This window comes from Mesocricetus auratus, unplaced genomic scaffold (genome assembly GCF_017639785.1).
Source record: "Mesocricetus auratus isolate SY011 unplaced genomic scaffold, BCM_Maur_2.0 Super-Scaffold_100691, whole genome shotgun sequence".
NCBI classification, from domain to species: Eukaryota; Metazoa; Chordata; class Mammalia; order Rodentia; family Cricetidae; genus Mesocricetus; species Mesocricetus auratus.
Window position 1 is genome coordinate 47,520,762 of NW_024429267.1, and position 17,966 is coordinate 47,538,727.

Here is a 17,966-nt window from a genome sequence, read left to right on the forward strand (position 1 = left end):
GTTTGTCTTCTAAACCTCTTCTATCATCTAGAGCAATCTGATTTCTTCCAGTAGCCATTAGATTCTTTAATTGCTCTAGGAAGGAGTTTCTTGATGAATTTGGCCTTGCAGCCCATGAGAGGCATTTCTTGATGGCAGAGGATTACCTTGAATGTCTTTTGTTGATCTATATTCTTTTGTCCAACACCTTCCTTTGCCGCAATTTCTGCATAGTCAAGAAGGAGGGACATTCTGTTTGGATTATGCTTAGAAAAGCATTGTTTCTAAATGCCCTGTTTACGATCCCTCTTAATGGGACCTTGTTTGTGAGAGTTAAAACATTTGGCATTTCAAACCTTGAAATCACTAATCCTATACATGCATCATCATCATGATGGTCATGAGCTTCAATATTAATTCTGTCTCTGATCCAGTCCTCCACAGGGACAGTCTTAATTAGACTTTTGCATTGAGAATTGACATTCATACATCTAAAATAAAAGTTAATCTTAGTGTTTTATATGTGTGGTATATTTTGTCTTAGAATCCTACAGAAAGTCATTTTCTTTCAAGTTTTATGTTCATTTATGTGTATGTGCAAGCACACTCACACTTGTGTGAAGTAGGATGGTTTGGGAAGTCACTGTTTTCTTTCTACAATATGGGTTCTGGAAACTCAAAGTCAAGTTGTCAGGTCTAATGGTGACAGCCTTTAACCTCTCAATCTTCTGACTGGCTCATAGGTTATTCTTGTATAATTACAGATGTTTTGTATTGTTTATGAATTTTCACATATTATGTCTTCCAAAGTTGAAATGACATAGAAGTAGTTCTAGCGACTTACGAAAGCAGGAAGCTATTGAAGCATGCCAGATCTTCTGTTGAATTTGAAGTTTTTGAATGTGGTTATTGGGGAACTCATCTTAGTAGACTTGATAAAAACAGTTCTGTGAGCTTAAAGAAATCCTGCTTGAGTCCCATCCAAATCCATTTTTGAAGAGTAAATAGTTTCTGACTTTGTTTTTTTAGAGTAAAGGTGCTAGTGCCGGAAGGGAGTGGACAGAGCAGGAGACCCTTCTTCTCCTCGAGGTAAGCTGACCTATCCATTCCTCACAGCCCATGCATGTAGTTTCTGCCTGGCCTGACTTTTTTTTTTTTCTTTCTCTATGAATAAAAATTCAAAAAGATACCCTTTTGGGGGTTTTTGTTACTGTTTTAAGTTATCCTAGTCTGTTTGATATCATTGTTATGCACATGTCTTTTCAGTCTTACCCTTCACAATCAAAACTCTTGACTAAACACCTGCATTGGATGGTGATGAAACAAGAGTGTGTGCCCAATACACACAGGTGAACACAGCTTGTTTTTAGTGCTGTTTTGGAAACTTTGTGTCATGAGGAAAAGTTTGTTTGCACTACAGCTGGAAAGAGCAGCAGTTCTTCTGCATACTGGTGTTCTAAATCACCTCCTTTCCTGTCTTTAAGATCAGTGAATAGGACTGGAGAGATGGCTCAGCCATTAAAGGCCAGACTCACAACCAAAATTACAGAGTGACATAAGAAATCCTCATCTACTGTTTACTCTGAAGAAAATAGCTGATTTCTTAAACAATAATACATTTTCTGTGCTACAGGTGGGGTCTGGGCTATGTTTATGTAGATTTATTTTTTTTTTTAACCTAAGAAGAAATTACGCCTCAGCAGCATTGTTTACCATGAATATGATTCATAAATGTAATTTGTTTAGAGCAATTGCTACCTTAAAAGTTGGTTTTCGGATACACACTCTTTAATCCTAGTGTTTGATGATGGTGCCTGAGGATTGCAAGTCCTTTGCCCTCCATTGTTAGTTAGGACAACTTTCTTTAAAACCTTAAATAAAGAACAGCTTGCATGCATACACACATAGGAAGTGCTGGGTATGGTGATTCACGCCTTTAATCCCAGTATTCAAGAGGCTATATAGGATGCATTCCTTCAAACTAAACAGGTTTCTGTCTTTCCCTCAATATTTGTAACTTGGCGTTTGGTGTACAATTGGGAGTCTTTTTCTTCCAGCCTTCTGAAGTGTTAGAAAATTTCTGTGATTCAGGCCACGAGTCAAGACAGTTTTGAATAGTAGATAGGCTGCGGGCTGTACTCTTCAGTTATCCCAGCACTAAGAGAAAGAAGGGTGGTTTTTGTTTGTTTCACATGTGTGTTGGTTGTGTAACTGGATGGAGCCTGTTCTTTCCTTCTCCAGTGGGATCCAAGGGTTGAACTCGGGTGGTTAGGCTTGGCTGCAAATGCTTTTATCGGCTGAGCCAGGTGAGAGGCTCTGTGTGTACAAATCAAGTGGAGATCAATAGTGGAAGATAACCTGACATTGACCTCTGGTCTCTATGCACACACATGGGCGTGTCGGTTCATACACTTGTGCCTACACACATATCCTCAAGATAAGCTTCAGAATAATTAACCAGCAAAATTATGAGTTGAGTTATATCCAAATGAAAATTAGATTTGTCCCTAATAGATAAGTCTAGTTATTCGTATTTTTTTAGACTGCTCACTTACTGTTTGTTTGTTTTGAGACCATCTCCTTGATATAGCCCTGACTTTCCTGGATCTCACTAAGTAGACCAGGATGGTCTCTGCTTGTGGCTTGCCCGCTAAGTGCGTAGATTAAAACCAGTCTTACCATATTCATCATCACTTTTATTTTTTACTTTTTAGTTTTTTGAGACAGGGTTTCTTTGTGTGCCTTGGCTATCCTAGAACTCACTCTGTAGACCAGGCTGGCCTGGAACTCAGATCGGCCTGCCTCGGTTTACTGTGTGCTGGTGAGATCAAAGTTGTGTGCTACCACCCTCTGACTTAGAGTAGTAGCTTGGAATCTGACTGACTCTTCAGCCTGAGTAGGAGGGAATGGGATTGTTTTGATCACGTTTGACTTCAGGTGGAAAGATACTGATAAAACATGAAGCCGTTGAAGGTAGGAGAGAACATTTGTTTTGAGTTAAACATTTTCCAGCCTTGTAAAATAGTAATGAGAAACTCTTCCTAGGACATACACAAGTTTCTGCCACCACAAAAAAACAGCAAGGGCAAGAAGTCATGGTCCTAGAGAAATGTAACTTCAGTGAGCCCCTAAAAATTCTTCTAAGTAGTTTCAGTCCTTACATTTATGTTTCTTTTTTTCTTACAGTAGTATTTTGTTTTTAATCTATTATTATTGAAGATTTGTCAGGATTTTTACCAAAATACATGAATTTTATGACATAGACTATTAGGTATTTTCAAAATCTTACTATTAGTTTCAATTTTATTAAGAAATACACCATCTTCTATATCTCAGTTTTGTTACTTTGTGTTTGTGTGTGTACATGATGTCTGAGTATATGAGAAGTCAGTTCCCTCCTAGCCTCATGGGCTGCTAAACAAACAAACGACTTATCTGCTAGCCGTTGCTTACCCCTTGCCTGTAGTTTAGAATTCATGCTTTAGTTTGGGAATAATTGATCATAGAATGGCATCTAATGAAATCACTGCATCTCTCCAGTTATTCAGGTTGTTGATTGCTTTCACTTTGGTTTTCTTTTTATTATGTTGCTCGTATACTTAATTTATTGAATTTGATTTTAATGCTGTTCCAAATATTTTTCCGATTTAAAATTGTTCATTGTTATTAGACAAATACAAGTATTGTTTTTTTCTTCTGTCTCATTTTTCACTGGTCATTTGATACTTAGTGTTAATCCACAACCACTACCCCATTTTTTTCTTTAGAAGGTTTTATGTAAACAGCACTGGTCCTGTTAAAGGACAGGTTTATAATGTGCATATATTTTATTTATTTTTGTTGCCTGGTTCACAGCTTACTACAAAGAAAACTTTCAAATTACCATTTTTAATGTACAAATATTCATTTATGTTATTTTGAGTTAGCCTCTTTCTCAGTCTAGTAAGTAGTCTTCAAAACTTCTGTCTCAGTTAATTGAGCACTGAGGTTTAAAGGCATGTACCATCACAACTAAATCTCTACCCAGAATTTTTAGAAATACTGCTTTAAGAATCTTAGCAAGCTTGTGGTTTTGCTTCTTATAGCACTCTGCAGTTAGAGTAAGGAGATTAGAAGTTTGAGACCAGTCTGTACCACATAGTGAGACCCGGTCACATAGAAGAGGGGGGAAAAACATACGCTTCATGTTTTCTTCCATATTACCTCCTTTTTACTTGATGTTAACAGTCCATCGTTCATGTGTTCATTTAGGCTCTTGAGATGTACAAGGATGATTGGAATAAAGTCTCAGAACATGTTGGAAGTCGTACTCAGGATGAATGCATCCTCCACTTTTTGAGGCTTCCCATTGAGGACCCATACCTTGAAAATTCGGATGCTTCCCTTGGGCCTCTAGCTTACCAGCCTGTGCCTTTCAGCCAGTCTGGAAACCCAGTGATGAGTACCGTTGCTTTTTTAGCGTCTGTGGTTGATCCTCGTGTGGCATCTGCTGCAGCAAAAGCAGCCCTGGGTATGTACTTTCTGTATAAGTTACCTCTCCAACACTAAAGTCTGATCTCCCATTTAAATATCATTAGCCATGAGCTCAAGGCTTCTGTAAATTGCCTGCTGTGTAAGCATAATGACCCAAGTTTGCATCTCCACAGCCCGTGTAAGAGCTGGACATTCCAGATTGTGCTTGTAGCATCTTCCCTGGAGACAGAGGTAGATGGTCACAGGCAGCCTCTCAGAGAATAAGATGGAGGGAGACGTGAAAGAGGAAAATCTATTCTGATGTAAACCTCTGGTCTGCACACATGCTCAAACTTACACACTTATACTCACAAATGTTTTAAAAATACGTATCAGCTGGTACACTCATTTATGTAAATCACAAAAAATAAAGATAATGGGCTTCGTAAGGTTATAAATAACCTTTTAATGTATTAAAATAGTTTATAAGTTAAGAACATATCTTTAAATTTTCTTTCACTTTTCAAAATCTATTTTGTGTGTATGTTTATGTGATCATCTATCATATGATATATGTCTGAAGATGAGAGGACTTACAGTGGGAGGGTGGTTTTCTCCTACCATGTGTACCTTGTGAATTAAACTCAAAACTGTCAGTTTAGCGCAAGGGCCTTTTCCTGCTGAACCATCTTGCTGGTGATAGAGTATTTTTTAGAATTAGGTAAATAGCTAGATGTGATAGCAGACACCTGTGAAACACCAGTTTCTGGGAGACAGAGGCAAAAGAATCATGACTTTGAGCATCAGCTTGGACTACAATAGATCTGGTCTCTTACATACATGCACACACACATTTTTCCCGTTGAATATATATAGGAAAAGAAGGCGTTTTTGTGACATTAGGAACTTGGTAGAGCCAAGGACTGGAAGTTACTTCATATTTTGTAGTAAGTTAATTTTGTTCAGATGTCTTTGCTGTTTCAGGATTTTTAGCTTTATAATTGTTTGATCCTTGGTGTTTTTGCAATGACCAGTCTAGCCAACAGAAATATAAAATTAATGCTGCCATTTTAATTGTTACCCATGGATCTTTAAAAATCTTTTTGAAATATATTTAAGATGTTACAATGAAGTTTAGTGTAAAAAAACCTGGAATACAGACAGGCATTGTTGGCACAATCCTTTTCTTTTTTTTTTTTTTTTTTTTTGGTTTTTCGAGACAGGGTTTCTCTGTGGCTTTGGAGGCTGTCCTGGAACTCACTTTGTAGACCAGGCTGGCCTCGAACTCACAGAGATCCGCCTGCCGAGTGCTGGGATTAAAGGCGTGCACCACCAACGCCCGGCTCTTTTCTTTTTTTTTAATGTTGTTATTTAAATTAGAAACATGCACACTTCAAATGTCAATCCCTGGGTGGGGAGGTCACCTCGCTCCAAGCCCAGTCCCCACATCATTCCCCCAGGTAGGGTGAGGCCCTCCTTGGGGGGATCTCCAGAGTCTGTCATTTCATCCAGGGCAAAGACCTAGGCCCTTCCCCAAATGTCCAGGCTGAGAGAGCATCCCTCCATGTGGAATGGGCTCCCAAAGTTCATTCCAGGACTACCCAAGGCCCCGGAGATTTCTGAGGCCTCCTCACTGACACTACATTCATGGAGTCTGGATCAGTCCCCTGTTGGCCTCTTAGCCATCAGTCTGGGGTTCAAGAGCTCCCCCTTGTCCAGTCAGCTGTCTTTGTAAGTTTCCGGCACAAGCCTTTTTAATCCCAGTACTCGGGACACAGTTCATGGACAGACTGGTCTACAGGGCAAATTGCAGGACAGCCTCCAAAGCTACACAGAGAAACCCTGTCTCATAAAATAAAAAAGCAGTAAATTGATTCATTTTACCCTCTGCCCCAAAGAGCAACCAAATTACAACCAAATCAATACTATTATGCTAGATACTCTAGGTCATGTATAGGAACACATATCTATGCATAATGAATATGCTCTTTTCTTTTGATTTTGAATCAGAGGAGTTTTCTCGGGTCCGAGAAGAAGTACCACTGGAATTAGTTGAAGCACATGTCAAAAAAGTACAAGAAGCTGCAAGAGCATCTGGAAAGGTGGATCCGACCTATGGCTTGGAGAGCAGTTGTATTGCAGGCACGGGTCCTGATGAGCCAGAGAAGCTTGGTGAGTCATTGCTGTGCCCAGGACTTGGTTATCAGATGCCTGCATTCCCTGTCATTGTGCAAAATACTAGGGTTTGTTCACACTTATGCGAACAAAATGATCAGTATAAACCACTTTTTATGTGTATGGTTTTTTTGATTGCCTCTCACATGCTTATGGAGCATGGTGCCCGATGGCATGGAGAAAGCAAGACCTAAAAACAATGCCTAGTAACTGAGCAGTATTATCACAATTATCACATTTTTGGGGTTTTTTGTTTTGCTTTTTGAGTCATGCTTTCTCTGTGTAACAGCTCTGGTTGTCCTAGAACTCCCTTGATTTAGGCTGCCTTGGAATTCATAGAAATCCACTTACCTTCTCCTTCCTGAATGCCGGTATTAAAGGCATATGCTACCATGCCTGACAATTTTGAGGTTCTTATGGTTAATGATCTATTTTATTATATGTACTTAAGTTGTCTTAAAATTGTCTATTTTTAAAACTCATTTAAGATACCTGTAATATAAAACTCCTCATTTTATCTGCTTAGTATGTAATTCAATAATTTCTACTATATTCACATTTGTCTTCATTTCTTTTTTGTTAACTACACAGAGAAGAAGAATCAACATTAAAGCTTGTCAGTACTTATTTCTGGAGGAAGAGAGTAGATACAAGTATCAGGGGATTTAATTTCCTGTGTATCTCCCCCCCGGTTAAGCATATGCTCTACCTTTTGTTTTATTTTTGGAGACAGGGTTTCTCTGTGGCTTTGGAGGCTGTCCTGGAACTAGCTCTTGTAGGCCAGGCTGGTCTCGAACTCACAGAGATCCATCTGCCTCCTGAGTTTGTGCTCTACCATTGAGATGTACCTCTTTTGATTTTTCAAGACAAGGTTTTTTTGTATAGCAGTCCTACATATCCTGGAGTGTAGACCCGGCTGGCCTCGAACTCAACAACTGCCTCTACCTCCAGAGTCCTAAGATTGAAGGTGTGTTCCATCATGCATGGCCATCATTTACCTTTTCTTGATAGTTTCAATTAAATTTTGAGGTTCAGTAGTGTCAGCCCTCATATTTACTTTATTCCTCTCCAGTATCATGTTAGCTGTTCTATTTTCCCTATGCATGCAAACTTTGCCAATATTTTCAACATAGCTTAGTAAGGTTATGGTTGGGATTCCTTTGTTTGTGTCTGTATCAAGCTAGGAAAAACTAACACCCTGACAGTATTGTTATCATGAAAGTGATTCGAGACAGGGTTTCTCTGTATTGTTTCGGAGGCTATCGGTCCAGCCAGGCCTCGAACTCACAGAGATCCGCCTGCCTCTGCCTCCCGAGTGCTGGGATTAAAGGCGTGCGCCACCACCGCCCGGCGAAAGTGATTCTTTATTCTTTTATTACTACCCTGTGTGTTTAGTAATTTCCCTCCTTTGAGCTTATAAGAGTCCTAAAATATTTAGGTTTTAAATTTCTAATTACTGATTTAGGTTTTAAATTTCTAATTACTGATTTGTAAGAATATGATTTACTTTTCATATATTGTGTTGGTCAGGTTTTGGTGTGTTCTTTTTTGTTTGTTTTTCAAGACAGGGTTTCTTTGTTTAGTCATTGCTGTCTTGGAACTCATTCTGGAGGCAGAGCCTGATGGATCTCTTGTGTTTGAGGACAGCTGCTCTATAAAATGAGTTCCAGGACAGCCAGGGCTACACAGAGAAACCATGTCTACACACACACACACACACACACACACACACACACACACACACACACACACACACACACACACACACACACACACACACACACACGAAACACACACGAAACACACACGAGTTAACAATGTGTCACCCAAGTATTTAAATAATTTTATTTGTTTATTTTTGGTTTTTCGAGGCAGGGTTTCTCTGTGACTTTGGAGGCTGTCCTAAAACTCACTCTGTAGACCAAGGTGGTCTCGAAATCAGAGATCTGCCTTCCGAATGCTGGGATTAAAGGTGTGCGCCCCTAATTCTAAAAATCCAAAACCTAACAAAGGAAAGCACAACACATACACAAACAAATCTTTAAAAAACATTGCTATCACTAACTCAGTTTTTTTTACCTCTAAGATAAACAGACACCCTTTTTTTTCTGTGGTCACCCTCCTGTGCAGTGGTACAGCAAACCTGCTCACTGAAGTGCAGTACCCATTGACCAACCTTCCCCAGCTCTTCTGTCTTTCTGCCTAGCCTGAGCTCTGGAGTCTATCCTTGTACTCTCAGTTTCTGCCAGGCTAGCTTTTTATAATTTTAGTGTTGTGTGATATGTGTAAAGTTAGTACATCCCTGTGTCCATTTGTTCAGGCAGACTCTGGCATCAGATTCCTTCCTAGCATGCAGCTAATCTAAGGCCGTAGTAAGTATCTAAACAAATGCCATTCAGTTTTCAAGTTGTTTTTGTTGAGTTATTTTAAAATTAGTTGTAGACAGTGTCTTTTATAAAGATAAGAATGATTTTTCTCTCATAATGGCATGAATATAAGTAGTTTTTGGATTTTCAAGACAGAGTTCTTCTGTTTATCCCTGGCTGTCCTGGAACTCAATCTGTAGTTGTGTGTATTTGTGTTTACATGTGTGCATGTGAGTATAGATGCCAGGAGACTCCAGAAAGAGTGTGGCATCTCTTGGAGGTGTACTTAGAGTTGGATGTGATCCACCCAATGCGGTTGTTGGAAGTTAAATTCTGACCCTTTGAAAGAGCAGTTGGTGCTCTTGCCACTAAGTCCTCCCCTCACTCCCATCTTACCAGTTGTAGCCCTTTTTCTTCGAGGAGAATAGAACGAACACGAACATTTCAATTCAGGGGCCAGTAAGGGGTCATGCCATCTATTATTATTTTATTTTTATTTATTTATTTATTTATTTTTTGTTTTTCGAGACAAGGTTTCTCTGTGGCTTTGGAGGCTGTCCTGGAACTCACTCTGTAGACCAGGCTGGCCTCGAACTCACAGGGATCCTCCTGCCTCTGCCTCCCGAGTGCTGGGATTAAAGGCGTGCACCACCAACGCCCGGCACCATCTGATATTTTAGGTGTATATGTATATATGTCCCAACTATTTAGATCTGCAGATCTATTCTTTAGAGAATTTTGACATACTGAGTTGTGTTTAAACAAACAGTGTGCACCACCAATGCCCAGCTCTTAATTATTTTCTTAACTCTGCATACGTGGAACATTCTACCAGCTAGGACAAAGTATTTTCAGCCTTTGCTCTATGAACTACAATAAAAATGATAAAGGAAATGAGAGTCTGTATCATTTTTAGTATTGACAGTTTAGAGATTGGAGAGAAGGCTCAGCAGTTAAGAGCACTAACTAGCTGTTCTTTTACGAGAGCAGCCTATGAGTCCTTGAACTTATGTGAAAGCTCATAGTCTGTAACTGAGTTCCAGGGCATCGTATGCCCTCTTCTCTATTTAGGGGCATTGCACTGCACGAAGGTACTGTATAGACATATGTGCAGGCAAAACACCTATACACATGAAGTGAAATAGAGCACTTGCTGGCCTGATACAGTGGTGCACACATGTAATCCCAGCAGTTTGGAGGCAGATGCAAGCGGATCTCTCCGAGTTCAAGGCCAGCCTGGTCTACACACTGAATTCCAGGACAGTCAGGGCTATGTAGAGAATCTGTCTAAAAAAACAAAGAATGAATGAATGAATAAATACATAAATAAACAAATGGGGGTTGACAGTTCCTATCAGTGCTCAAGCCAAACAGAAGCCATGTTTTCATAGCATGAGAGAAATACACAACATACAATTAAACTATTTTTAGACATTTCCTTAGAATACAAGCATTTTTTCTGTATTTAATGACTTTTTAACTGCACCATCATTATATAAGCAGATATTATATCACATTGCCTTTATCTTAGAATCACGGCCAATTCTAAAAGGTTGTTGTCAAACTTACCTTGTCTTACCAGAGAGAATGTGAGTGTGTAATACTTTTGGAGTGTGGAAATTGAATATATAAATTGTGGGTAGTTTTTCAAAAGCAAGTCATGTATCTTAAGTTTTGATGATGATGTATATTCATTAAAAGCTGTATATATTGCAGTTTCTATTTGGCTTTCTTCCTGGATCTTAATAAGTCTTCATGCTTTGAGATATGATCTCATTATGTGGAGTTCGGGACCTTTGGAAACACAGATCTATCTGTCTCTACCTGTGCCTCCAGAGTGCTGGAGTTCAAGGGGTGTGCCACCACACCCAGCCAAAAGCTACATTTTTTAAACAGGTTTGCTTCAAGTTTATGTGTAAAAACATCACAGGGCACAATCACCTGCAGATAATGTGTAGGTGTGTCACACTAGGCCATCCGTCTTCAGTGGCAGAAACCTTTTTCTATGGGGCCTTCACAGGAGCCTGGGCACCTTTGGGAGCCTGAGCTGAAGCCTTAGCCTTAGCTTGAGCGGAGGCTTTTGCCTTGGTGCGAGCCTTAGGCTTTGATTGGCAGAGCCTATGACTCTTGGCTATGTAGTTTCAAATCCGCTTCCCAAGCTTGGGGTGAGCAATGAAGCAAGGCAGCTGAGTTGGCAGCTGGGGCCCTTTGGCATCTTTGGCTTCACCACCTTGGGCTTTACCAGGTCCTTGATGGCAAAAGCTACATTTTAAAATCAGAACATTACTGATAATTCTCTCCCTCCCTTTTCTTCTCACCTTCCCACTCCTAGCAAGGGGAATCCTATATTTTAGAGTTCTGTATACTTTTAAAATGAATTTCATCACTAACATAGATAACAGTTAAACAACATGTGTTAAGTATAATTTTGTTGCATTTTAGTTTTTATAAAATATAGAATATTTTATCAAATAAGGTTGAGATGACTTTCTCTCTTTCTCATTCAGTGTTTTGTTATCCAGATTTTTACATGTGGCTATAGGTTCCGGGTAGCTGTTAAAATATGTTCTGTGAGATTGTAATCCATTTTAGCTACCTTTTCTTTTGGATTACAGTGGCATATGGTTGAACTAGCTGACAAATCAAAACGATTCCGTTTGGCAGTCACTTTTTCATCAGATCAGTGGAGCATTCTCCAACCTTGCACATTCTTGCATGTTTTTACATTTGGGCATAAGCAGCACTTTAGAAAACACCATTTTCCCCACAGCTTGTATTGGTTTTTACTTGGACTGACAGCCTGTCATTCACCACTGATGATGGAGCGAGCGTGTGCCTTCCTGTGGTCTTCCTCCCTCTCTGACTCACTTACATGCTCTTCTTTCCAGTGTTAGTCAACTCAAGCCATGCACCTGTTCATCTTGGCTTCTGCTCCACTTAAACTAGAGTTTTCATTTGCTGTGTATGTCCTCTGTGCTAATTTTTGTTTGTTTGTTTTGTTTTCCTAGGCAGGATTTCTCTGTAACAGCTCTGTCTGTTCTGTAACTAGCTCTGTAGAGCAGGCTGGCCTTGAACTCACAGAGATCTGCCTCCCTCTGCCTTCTGAGTGCTGGGATTAAAGGTGTGCGCCACCACTGCCCATCACTAATTCTTTATTATCCATTCTCCATGTGTTTTTTCCTATTTTGTTACTTATATCAGTTGTTTTAGTTTTTTGAGATTAGATTTCAAACTTAAGAGAAGTCACCTGTTTCTACCTACCCAATGCTGGAATTAAAAATGTACACATATATTTGTCCATTTTTGGAGTCTTTTGTGTTAGTTTATGAGTATAGGAATTTTGACTGCATACCTGGTGGCCTGGAGGTCAGAAGAGGGCATTGGAATCTCTTGGATCCACAGTTGCAGATGGTTTGAGATGCTGTCAGTGCGGGGCATGGAACCTGGGTCCTGTACGAGAGCAACAAGTAGCTCTGAGTTACCTTGCAGCTCATCTTTTTTTAGACTCAATGACAGAGTTAGCTTTATACATTTTTGTTTTAGTTATGCTATAGCATCCCATTGTCTTTTTATGGTTATTTTCTCTATGCTATCTTCTATACACTGCTATCATGTACTCATTTTCTTTTAGCTTGAAGTTTTCATATATATATATAATGCTTCTTGCTCATATTCCCCCCACACTCCTAACCCTAAACATATCTTCTACCCACCTTCATGGCCTCATTTATAAAATAGTATACATTAGTGTTGCTATATATATCCCCTAACTGGACTCAGTGAAGCACACCTTTAACCCCAGTGTTCAAAAGGCAGACAGGAGAACTTCTGACTTCTGGGCATACTGGTCTACACCATGAGTTCCATACCAGCCACAGAAATACATTGAGATCTTATCTCCAAAACATAAATAAATTATAAGTCCTCTAAGTCAAAATAAGTGCTGCTTAAATGGTGGGCATAGTCTTAGAGCCTCAGTTTTTAGGCAGTCCTGTGCAAGAATTGGAGGGTACTCTTTCTTTCTTTCCTTCAATGATTTTACAGTGTTTACCTGTTGATAATACTGCTCTATTCAAATCCTGGGCCTAGAGTTTTCATGATCTAGTACTACTTCTGCTAGAAGATATTTGTCAGTACATGTTTTAGGAAGATATTTGTCAGTAGCTGCTAGTCAACCATTATTCTGGAAACAGATTTGTGAACTCAAGTTCAAAATCTAGACAGTAGTTTTCCTATTCAGTTGGTTTGAACAGTGCTTTTGTTGTGGTGGTTAATGAGCCTGTTTAAAGTGTTTAAATCCTTATTGATGATAAATTGCATTTACAATGGGATAATATAAATTTTAATATGAAGTGTTTAAACCCTTTTATTTAAAAATGTAACAAACTCTTGATACTTTTAAGAATGCTTGCCTGATTTTCTGTTTCAAAGAATGCTCTTTTTCTATAATTGTCTTCTTACCCCTACACCCCTCCCCAGAGATTGACGTCAGATCATTATCTTCCTGAATTCTTTTGTTGTTTTTTCGAGACAGGGTTTTTCTGGGTAGCTTTGTAGGTTAGGCTGGCCTCAAACCCACGTGGATCCACCTGCATCTGCCTCCCGAGTGCTAGGATTGAAGCGTCCCACCACTGCCCAACCAATCTTCCATAATTCTTAAAGCAAAATACTTGTTTATTAAAAAATTCATGTAAGGCCAGGCGTTGGTGGCACACGCCTTTAGTCCCAGCACTCAGGAGGCAGAGGCAGGTGGATCTCTGTGAGTGCGAGACAGTCCTGGTCTATACAGCGAGTTCCAGGAAAGGCTCCAAAACAATACAGAGAAACCCTGTCTTGAAAAACAAAAACAAAACAAAAAATTCATGTTAAGAATAGGTTCCGTAGCCGGGCGGTGGTGGCGCACACCTTTAATCCCAGCACTCAGGAGGCAGAGGCAGGAGGATCTCTGTGAGTTCAAGGCCGGGCTGGACCAACAGCCTCGAAAACAATACAGAGAAACCCTGTCTCATAAAAACCAAAAAAAAAAAAAAAAAAAAAAAAAAAAAGAATAGGTTCCCCTAACAGCATTCCCAGAATGCATGTTAGATAGCCAATAGCAACATTAATACCCTCTTTCTCACTTTTCTTACCTCTTGAATTGGGACCACACACCCACAATTATGTATTTTGTCCCCCTAATACTGCATTTCTGACCACATATTTTCTCCTGTTTGTCAGGCTCCTTAGAAGATGCTCTTGCTTCAGCCAGAGTTTGGTGTTCCTGTTCAGCAAATACAGGACTAAGCAGTCTTCGGCGATAACTGATTGAAACGTTCTCATTAAATATCTGTTAGATAAAGTGAACTACATTTATTATTTAACATTTTAAAGCCTTTTTATTTTCATATTCAGAAAATTCACAGAAGCATAGTGCATTTACTCAAGTAAAACTCAATCCCATCAACAGCCCTAGGTCAAGAAGCATTAGTTAACATCACTCCAGACCCTACACTGAACCTGGTGTCTCCTCCCTTCATTAGTTACCCACTCTTTCTGACTTGGACAGTTTTTATTGCTCTCATGCTCTTCTTCCCTCCTCATAAAGGACGTGCTAGGTATGTCTGGCTTCTTTTGCCAACAGTAGGACTGGTTAATTACACTGCATAGAAGTCTATTTCAGATGTTGTACCGTACACCTAATCTTACCTGTTTCCATATTGGTTTGTTCTTACACTTGTAGAAGGGTCTGAAGAGGAGAAGATGGAAACAGATTCTGATGGTCAGCAGCTTGAAAAGGTAAAGGCTGTTCAGTTGTCTCCTACCAGAAAACCATACAGTGCCTTCCAGCATGCTGAATATGTTAAGTTAGCTTCAGGGCCTACCAATGGGTTGTGTCATAGTTGTGACAGAGCACAATATAGGCTCATTTCCATTGAGTCTTCACTACAGTTTTGTGCACACCTTGTCCTCCTCTTTTGCACCCTGTTCAGGCACAATCGGGAATATGAATACAAAAGTTGGTTATTTTGATTATTGAATTGTAGGACCTGGGTGTTATACTTGTACCAGAAGAGAATTTCACAATACTAAATGATCCCTCTCTTAGTTCACTGCCTCCAGAAGAATATTTGGTAAAGAATTTATGAGCAGCTTATCTTTGAGGTAGATTTTAAAGAGTAAAAATTTAAATATTGAAATGGAGGGTCAGGATTTAAAGCCTATGTATGTCATCTAAGTGTTCCTGTTCATAAGTGATGGTAAAGTCTCAGCTATGTTCTTGAATGTACAGCCTCTTCAAGGACGACCTTGGTGTGGATAGTATCTCTTACAGAATGTAATGGATACTCAGTCACTATTTGAGTGAATGTACATGAGTGTGATTTAAGGTCTTGATTACATGTGATAGTATGAAATTAAATAAGTAGAGGCTACTGTTAATAATACAATTGGTTACAATTCCAGCAGTGTCCCATATATGAGGGAGTAATTCTACATTTGTGATTTCATATATTTCCTTGACTTTGGGTTGCTTGTTGTTTTTGTTTGTGCGTTTTTTGTTTTGTTTTGTTGTTGTTGTTTGGGTTGTTTTGGTTTTTTGATACAAGGTTTCTCAGGAGCCCTGACTGTCCTAGAACTCACTTTGTAGACCAGGCTGACTTGAAACTCACAGAGATCTGCCTGCCTTGGCCTCTTGAATGCTAGGATTAAAGGCAATGCACCACTACCGCCCAGTTTTTTTGTTTTGTTTTGTTTTGTTTTTGTATACATTGGTATTTTGCCTGCAGATCTGTGTGAGGTTGTAGGATCCCCTAGAATTGGAGTTACAGACAGTTGTGAGCTGCTATATGGGTGCTGGGAATTGAACTAGGGCCTCTGAAAGAACAGCCAGTACTCTTAATCGCTGAGCCGTCTCTCCAGCCCCATAGATTTGTTTGTTTGTTTGTTTGTTTGGGTGGGTGGTGAGGCACAGTTGCATTGTGAAGCTGTCTAGCTGGCTGTACTTCACTGTTTAGACCAATCATCCTGAAATTTACGAATTCTCTACCTGTATCTATCTTCTGAGTGCTAAAGCCCTACACCCTGCCTTCATCTGATTTGTTTATTTTTAGTTGATATGCATGTGTTTTCCCATCATATAAATCTGCACTGCATGGCTTCAGGAGGCCAGAAGAGGGCATCTGGTCCCCTGGTGCATCATTGCAGGAGGTTGTGAGCTGCCATGTGAATTCTAGGAATCCATCCTTGTCTATTGAGCAGTCTTCCAGCCTCTCATTAATTTCTTAAAATATCCTCACCAAGTCAGTGATAGTCTCCATTTTATAGATTGTATTCTCTCATTTGTTCAAGGTCATAGGACCGGTGAATTGGTTTTCAATTACCAAAGCATGATCACAGTTGCTATGTTCCTAAAGCCATCAGTAAATGTCATGATAAAATCGTTTCAACAGGCTTTCCTCTGGCAGTGGCAACTACCTTCTTTCAGCCCGTTAAAAACACTTGGATCCCCAGAACCCTATAAATGTCTGGTGCCCGTGATGGCCTACCCATAATTTTATCTTCAAAAGTCAGAGATAGGGTCCCCAAGCAAGATGACTGTATGAGACCCAGACTTATTGAATAAGATGGAAGAGTGACTCGGGATAATTACCCATGTCCACCACAGTCGTCCTCATGCGTGTGTGCACGCACAGTACATTAACATGGGGGAAGCGGGGCACCACACAAAATCTGCAGTGCATCTATGTGGTTTTCATGGTTTGTTTCTTTTGGGTTTTTTGTTTTGTTTTTGTTGTTGTTTTGCAATCATTACACATTACTGGTTTGCTACTTTGATATTCCTCTGGGCATTGCAAATCTCATCTTTGTAGCAGAGGTTGCAGAAGAACCAAGCACTATGAACTTGGGAGGTGTATCTATCATCCCATGAGTACCCAGGTTTTGAATTGGTTAAAAATGTGTATCTCAGAATTTGTTATTCTCTTTTCTAGGTCTTCCTTACCAGGCCCTTCAGAATCTAGTCTGTTTCTTGGCAAAAATAGTGAAACCTGTTGTCAGCTTAAGATGCTTTCACTCCTAAAAGAACTGCCTTACTCACTGCCTCTTCTTGTTTTGTACTACTTTCAGGCAGAAAACAAAGTGGAAAATGAATCGGATGAAGGTGATAAAACGCAAGATGGAGAAAATGAAAAAAACAGTGAGAAGGAACAAGATAGTGAAGTTAGTGAGGATATCAAACCAGGTGACTTGGGCCAGAGCTCCTTAGACTGTGTTAGCATGTGACTTACAAAGACATATAAGAAGTTATGGCCATTGGTGTAGAAATACTCTCTCCCCTGCAGTGGGAGTTTCTTTGGGATGCCAGGCAGCTCCCAAATAAAGACATGAGGACTTATTATTAATTCTGAATTCTCAGCCTTGGTTTAGGCTTGTCCCACTAGCTCTTTTAATTTAACCTGTTGCATTTATTTAAACTGCTTTGCCTCAGGACTTTTTATCCATTCTTTCATTCTGAATGTCTTACTTCTTGCTTCAAACGAGGCTGACTGGCTGGCCCCTGCCATCTCTTTTTCTTTCTTCCTGAACCTAAATTCCTCTTCCCTGCATGGAATTTTGCTTATACCTCCTCTCTCATTATTGACCATTCAGCTCTTGACTACGCCAATCAGATGCTTTAGACAGCAACACACCTTTACATAATCAAACAAGTGTGATAGATACATCATCATATAGTTCCAACACATCTTTCCATAGTTAAACAAAAAATCCACAGTACTAATTTTTATGAAAAATACAATTGTTTTTACTGGGTTTTGGTTGGTTGTTTTGCTTGTTTTTTTGACATGGTCTCACTGTGTGGCCCAATCTGGCCTGGAACTCAACTTCCTGTGTAGCTTTAAGTTTTTGAGGTTTATTTTATTTTACGTGCATGGGTTATTGTCTGTGTGCATGTCTTTGTAGCACATGTGCATTACCCTTGTTATTGGAGCTCTGACAAACCTGAGTTCCCACTCAGGT

General features: G+C 39.6%; 1 protein-coding gene across 5 annotated transcripts in view; it reads left to right on the forward strand.

Annotated features, from left to right (window-relative positions):
• Smarcc1 (SWI/SNF related, matrix associated, actin dependent regulator of chromatin subfamily c member 1) overlaps positions 1-17,966 on the forward strand; it is a 106,579-nt gene that overhangs the window by 56,120 nt on the left and 32,493 nt on the right. For all 5 annotated transcript variants that reach the window (XM_040740016.1, XM_040740012.1, XM_040740013.1 and 2 more), the window contains exons 19-23: positions 1,009-1,068; positions 4,231-4,489; positions 6,442-6,603; positions 14,692-14,747; positions 17,076-17,190. In XM_040740016.1, the coding sequence (XP_040595950.1) occupies positions 1,009-1,068; positions 4,231-4,489; positions 6,442-6,603; positions 14,692-14,747; positions 17,076-17,190 (652 nt within the window). The remainder of the gene's footprint in view (positions 1-1,008; positions 1,069-4,230; positions 4,490-6,441; positions 6,604-14,691; positions 14,748-17,075; positions 17,191-17,966) is intronic.